Source organism: Argentina silus (assembly GCF_951799395.1).
Source record: "Argentina silus genome assembly, chromosome: 11".
NCBI classification, from domain to species: Eukaryota; Metazoa; Chordata; class Actinopteri; order Argentiniformes; family Argentinidae; genus Argentina; species Argentina silus.
The window spans coordinates 557,809-563,922 of record NC_139665.1 but is presented as its reverse complement, the minus strand read 5'-3'; the positions used below and the strand labels follow the sequence as shown (position 1 = coordinate 563,922).

The 6,114-nt window shown below is 50.7% G+C and overlaps 2 protein-coding genes across 4 annotated transcripts in view; both read left to right on the top strand.

The window, feature by feature from the left end:
• Window positions 1-1,282, top strand: part of rit1 (Ras-like without CAAX 1) — a 6,594-nt gene extending 5,312 nt beyond the window's left edge. For both annotated transcript variants that reach the window (XM_083680786.1, XM_083680787.1), the window contains one exon: window positions 1-1,282. This exon is cut by the window's left edge and continues 352 nt beyond it. The gene's annotated coding sequence lies outside the window, so the exon portion shown is untranslated.
• Window positions 1,283-1,849: 567 nt separating this feature from the next.
• pex11b (peroxisomal biogenesis factor 11 beta) lies at window positions 1,850-5,814 on the top strand. Of its 2 annotated transcripts, XR_014554504.1 has the most exons (5): window positions 1,850-2,395; window positions 2,663-2,778; window positions 2,923-3,124; window positions 3,872-4,893; window positions 4,929-5,814. XR_014554504.1 is itself a non-coding variant. In XM_083680783.1 (4 exons), the coding sequence occupies exons 1-4, from the start codon at window positions 2,340-2,342 to the stop codon at window positions 4,278-4,280; spliced, it is 783 nt and encodes a 260-aa protein (XP_083536909.1). In that variant the 5' UTR covers window positions 1,850-2,339; the 3' UTR covers window positions 4,281-5,814. The 2 variants fall into 2 exon arrangements, 1 of the variants encoding a protein (XP_083536909.1); XM_083680783.1 differs by having other exon boundaries at window positions 3,872-5,814.
• The last annotated feature ends 300 nt before the right edge of the window (window positions 5,815-6,114 follow it).

Genomic DNA, 6,114 nt, shown 5'->3' with positions numbered 1-6,114 from the left:
TGTTTGAAAATGGGAAACTAACAATCATTACTGGAGAGATTATAACCGGTGGCGTTAGATGAGGAAGACCAGGCGGGTTGTGGGGTTGGGCTCTTTAACCACAGCTGACGTTAGCATTTTAGTAACAGATGAAACCAATTGACTGTAGCATTGTTGTTGTTTTTAAATGCTGAGACGGCAGTTTGCCTGAGACTCTGACGTAGAGGTGGAAGCAAAACTGTGTACCTCACAGCTGGGAGGGGAGGGGGTGTTTTGGAAGGGTGAAGAGAGAGATGAAGATGAAGAGGATGGCAGAACAGGGGAGGGTCAGGGACAGAGGCTGGAGGATGTGGACCAAGCAGAGAGCTGGAGAAAGAAAAACGCAAAGTGTCCTGAGCATGGATGAGGATCTGATGCCTGGAGGTTTAGAAGCGCAAGGTAGGATGAGAGGAGGGGGGAGGAGAGGAGAGGAGAGGAGAGGAGAGGGGGGGAGGGGAGGAGAGGAGAGGAGAGGAGAGACAGATCCTCCACAGACAGATTGAAACAGGAAGAAAGAAAGACAGGAATAGAGGACAGATCTTAAAGTTTTGATGATAAACTGTTGAGATGGATTGATGACATTACCTGAGTGTTCCAGTTGTTCCCCCTCCTAACCGAAAGGCCTTCCCGAGGCCTGTGTAGCGTACAGCTTTCCTAGGCTGTCATGTTGTATAATTTGATGGTTTAAGTTGTAAACTGAGTTACAGAGAATATCCGACTCCCAGCGGTGTTGACGGGGAGTACGGTGCTGCGTTGCTCATGGTCCGCTGATCTCGACCTGATCTGGACGAGTTGAACACTGCACATGAGGACATGTTGATTCCATCCAAATTACACAACAATCACTGGATTTTTAGTAATGGAATTCAACGGCGTAGCCACCATTTAGTGTTCTCTGTCTCCACAGAGGCTTTGATTCTCTGTCTAGTTGTTAGTCACTAGAGAACCTCTCCATGGTGCTCACTCCTTCACTGGCCCTTACTGTAGGCTACACCAGGGGAGGCTGGCGGAGGTAGAAATCGGAGGACGGGTTCATTGTAATGCATGGAATTTGATACCATTCCTCATTCCATTCCATGCATTACAATGAGCCCGTCCTCGGATTTCTACCTCCGCCAGCCTCCCCTGGTTTGCGCCTATAATTTCAGCACTCTGTGGATCTGGCAGTGCCACATACTGTATGGTAGTTTATATGTGTGTGTTTGTTTGTTTGTTTGTTTTTATCTCCATGATCATTATGTTTCCCTTAATTTATTTTCTATTAACATGCAAAATAAAATGGATTGTCATTTTCAAAATGTTGGTCATATCAGATGTCATGTTTGGGGGCTGAGGGATGATTCACCAACCTGAATGTAAACACAAACCAAACTCAGGTGCTCGCCCTCTTGTGGTGGTTGTATGAAATGACAGCATCCTACCAAAAACGATTAATACACGTTCTATACGTAGACCTAGTTTGTCTACATTCATTATGATGTAGTTATTTGACAGCATTGTCATCTGAAAAAACATGGTATTAAAAAACGCTGGTGTTTCTGGTATTTCATGTCGAAGATTTAGCGATGAACATCGTGCATCAGTTGCGTAATGTCAACAACGTTCCAGCAGTGTTCCGCTCGGTGTGTCCCTCCGCCGCCGCCGTCCTGCGGCCCTCCGCTCGGTGTGTCCCTCCGCCGCCGCCGTCCTGCGGCCCTCCGCTCGGTGTGTCCCTCCGCCGCCGCCGTCCTGCGGCCCTCCGCTCGGTGTGTCCCTCCGCCGCCGCCGTCCTGCGGCCCTAGCTGATGTGTTCCTCCGCGTCTCTGTTGGTGAAGTTGTTGAAGAAGGAGACGCGTCGGTAAAGTGACTCTGTCGGTGTCGGTGGAGGTCAGAGGCTCACCAGCCTGTCGGGGGCTAGGGCTGGGGCTAGGGTTAGGGTTGGGGCTAGGGCTAGGGTTAGGGCCATCGCCGGAGGACAGGGAAGCAACAGAAACGCAGTAGGTCGCTAGTCACCCTGCTAGCTACAAGCTAACTCTGCTAGCAGCACACAGGCCGTTTATCACCCGGGACGAACGGAGCCGGACGAGACCAGAGACCAGCGACCAGAGACCAGCGGCCAGACCAGAGACCAGAGACCAGACCAGAGACCAGAGACCAGACCAGAGACCAGAGACCAGAGACCAGACCAGAGACCAGCGGCCAGACCAGAGACCAGCGGCCAGACCAGAGACCAGAGACCAGACCAGAGACCAGACCAGAGACCAGAGACCAGAGACCAGACCAGAGACCAGAGACCAGACCAGAGACCAGCCTCTCCCTCCTCCCTCCCCGTCCAGGGCAGCATGGACTCCTGGGTTCGGTTCAGCGCCCAGAGCTCCGCTAAGGAGCGGGTTTTCAGGTACAGAACCACGGCCAGGTCCCGACCCTGGAGCCGGACTCCCGCATGCCTCAACATCAGCTGCTCAAATGAGAAAAAAAGAAACTTTTTAAAAGTCAAAGTAAAGCAGACTTTCATGTTGCATATGAATATTTCTGTTTAATGATAGCGAATTGGACCACTTTGACAGATCTTATCTCAGCTCAACCTACAACACCATTCTGTTGTAACGTCTTAATTGGGTTTATTAACGTCTTAATTGGGTTTATTACCTCCTCCTGTCCGCAGGGCCGCCCAGTACGCCTGCACGTTGCTAGGCTACAGCCTGCAGAAGGGGGGCGCGGGTGTGGACCTCCTCAACACCGTCAGACAGCTGGAGGGTCACATGAGTCTGACCCGCAAGTGTGAGTGAACCTGTCGCAGGTTCTGCTGTCGGCTGCAGGTCCGACTTTAGTCATATAGTCATGATCACTCAAGCCCAACGCAGCTGAAGGTTATTCCTGGTGTGTGTGTGTGTGTGTGTGTGTGTCTCTGCGTGTGTCCCCCAGTGATGCGTCTGGGGAACTCTGCGGAGGCGCTGGAGGCTGCGAAGCGGGCGGTGCACCTGTCAGACACGGTGCTGCGTCTCTGTCTGACCGTGGCTCACCTGAACAAGGCCATGTACTTCGCCTGTGACAACGTCCTGTGGGCCGGCAAGGCGGGCCTCCTCCCCCAGCTGGACCACAACAAATGGAGCCAGAGGTCCTTCAGGTGAGGGGGGAGGGGGTAGAATGGGACACCTGGGAGGGGGGGAGGTGAGGGGGGGGTTAGAATGGGACACCTGGGAGGGTGTGTGTGTGTGTGTGTGTGTTATGGGACACCTTGGAGGGAGTCGGTTTCTCAACTTAAGTTCAATTCAAGGTCAGAGAGTGGGGGTTGTTATGGGACACTTGTGAGTGTGTGTGTGTGTGTGTGTGTGTGTGTGTGTTACTTTCCTCCTGTGATTTTCTTCAGAGTTCTTGTTCTCTCTCTTCTTGCGGTCTTGTGTTCTCCTGTTTCATCACTTCTTCATCTCTAACATTCTCTCATTCTACAGGACTCACTGTCACCCTCTTTACCTCACTGTCACCCTCTTCACCTCACTGTCACCCTCTTCACCTCACTGTCACCCTCTTTACCTCACTGTCACCCTCTTTACCTCACTGTCACCCTCTTTACCTCACTGTCACCCTCTTTACCTCACTGTCACCCTCTTTACCTCACTGTCACCCTCTTCACCTCTCTGTTAACCTCTCCTCTCATCCTTCTCTCTCTCTCCTCCTCTCATCCTTCTCTCTCTCTCCTCCTCTCATCCTTCTCTCTCTCTCCTCCTCTCATCCTTCTCTCTCTCCTCCTCTCATCCTTCTCTCTCTCTCCTCCTCTCATCCTTCTCTCTCTCTCCTCCTCTCATCCTTCTCTCTCTCTCCTCCTCTCATCCTTCTCTCTCTCCTCCTCTCATCCTTCTCTCTCTCTCCTCAGGTACTACCTCTTTGCCCTCATCCTGAACCTGACCCGGGATGCCTATGAGGTCCGTCTCCTGATGGAGCGTGAAGCTCGCTCCTCCAAGCCCAGCTGGGCCTCCTCCTCTCCTCCCTCCCCCTCTCCCCTCTCCCCTGACCTCTCCCAGCCCCCCTCCCCCTCCCCCAGCCTCCCCCTGCCTCTGGTCTCCGTGCGGCTGCGCAGACAGCTCCACCTGCTGGTGACGGTGCTGCGCTCCAACCCCCCTCTGCTGCTGGACCTGCTGAGGAACGCCTGCGACGTGTTCATCCCTCTGGACCGGCTGGGCCTGTACCCCACCGGGCCGGGCTGGGTGGGGGCCTGCGGACTCGCCTCCTCCATCCTCTCCATCCTCACCATCCTCCACCCCTGGCTGAAGCTGAAGCCCTGAGGGAGGAGGAGGCGGAGGCGGAGGAGGAGGTCACAGCTGCCTGCTTGTCCCAGGAGTGTTTGAGTGTCAGAGTGTCAGGTGACACCAGAGACGTTGCTGAGCTTTACTTGCCTGAAGAGTTTTTTTAGTCTCTTTTGGGTTGAAATACTGATTCTTTTGAAATGTTAATATTTCAAATGGAAAAAGTGAAAATTTGCAAGTTGTTTTGTATCGAGCTGAAGCCCTGAAGATCCTCCAGAGTGGTTGGTTTGGATTTAAGACGGACCTCCCGATACAAATCTACTGAAGTGACCAGGGGAGGCTGGTGGAGGTAGACAACAGAGGACGGGCTCATTGTAATGCATGGAACACAATGAAGAACACACACGTTTGATACCATTCCTCATTCCATTCCATCCATTACAATGAACACGTCCTCTGATCTCTACCTCCACTGATCTACAGACTAACTAACTGTCCCCTGTCTCAGCCTTGGACATGGCTCTAGGTTCCTGGACATGGTTTCTACTGTATTCCTCCAGTTTCCTATGTGACACAGTAGTCAAGGTTGTCCTAATGCACCGTACAGAATGTGGAAGAATCTTCTCAGTTAAAGCCATATTCTTGTGGAGAGGTGCATTGCATCTCCTGAGAGAGAGAGGGGAAGAGAGAGAGAGAGATGTTTCATGGATTTGGAGTTGGTAGAGGAGACATTTATGGGTTTGTCGTGGGAAGCCAACCTTTGTCTTGACAGAGGTGATCACAGAGGAAGTGATGTAATGTTTAAGCTCGCGCGCCAAATGTATTTTTTAATGATGTGAAATCCAGCCAGAGTCAATTTAACCTCCAAACTGAATAGTAGGGTGAATGTAGCTACAAAATAATAGTTTTACTATTTTGAGGCGATGGAAAGTGATTGAAGCGGAGGGTGCTTTAGCGTTGTCAGTGTGTGGATAAACCCATGCTTGCTTTCTAAAGCGGTTTGGACGGTGTGTGTTCTGATGTTACAGTTTAACCAGAGCTCTGTGCCTGGAGTTAAAGGGGCAATCTGGGATTGGTGCATACATTTTTTGACTTTTAAATGAATGATATTATACTGTCTTACCACATCAGAACCCAACATATAAGCTTGTTTTACTCTATTGTTTGTATAATGTAATTGTAAACCAACACTATATAGCTTAAAAGCATAAAGTGTTTTGTTGTAAAACTATCATTTTGATCTCATGGATGGTCAGTTTCTGCATCCAAAGCTCATTGGTTCCATTCCTCTAGACCCGTCCCTCGGCTGTGAGACCGCTTTGTTGTTGTTTGAATTCCAGATTGCCCCTTTAAAGCATGATGCTGGTTCTCCCTGACAGACTATGTATACATTCTTACCGCAGAGCCGGTTTGTAATCAAAAACTATAATTCTGAATGGTTTTGTAAATGAATTAGATCCATTTTACCTGCTGAGAGTTGGTCTGTCACACCTGGACCTCTCAGTGGCTCTTTTATGATCCTGACTTTTAACATCATAATGCTCGTCTGCTGAGAAATAAACTGTTTTCACCAAATAAAGATGCCTTGGCGTGTGTGTGTGTGTGTGTGTGTGTGTGTGTGTGTGAGACCTGTGACTCAGAGCCCAGTGAGAGAGAGGATGTACCTCAATACAACACATCCTTCAGACTCAAAGTCTAAAATGGCTTCCTGTCTTCTCTGTCTCTTGGACGTTCATGGCTGTTACTGAGACCCACCAGCAGCTGCTTCTGGAGGAGGAGGAGGAGGAGGAGGTGGCTATGCGAGATGCTGCTAGAGGAGGAGGAGGAGGTGGGTATGAGAGATGCTGCTGGAGGAGGAGGAGGTGGGAGTGAG

Coding starts and splice junctions, on each gene's coding strand:
- pex11b (XM_083680783.1), top strand. CDS start 2,340: ATGGACTCCTGGGTTCGGTTCAGCGCCCAGAGCTCCGCTAAGGAGCGG. Junction 2,396..2,662: donor GCTAAGGAGCGGGTTTTCAG/GTACAGAACCAC, acceptor TCCTGTCCGCAG/GGCCGCCCAGTACGCCTGCA. Junction 2,779..2,922: donor CATGAGTCTGACCCGCAAGT/GTGAGTGAACCT, acceptor TGTGTCCCCCAG/TGATGCGTCTGGGGAACTCT.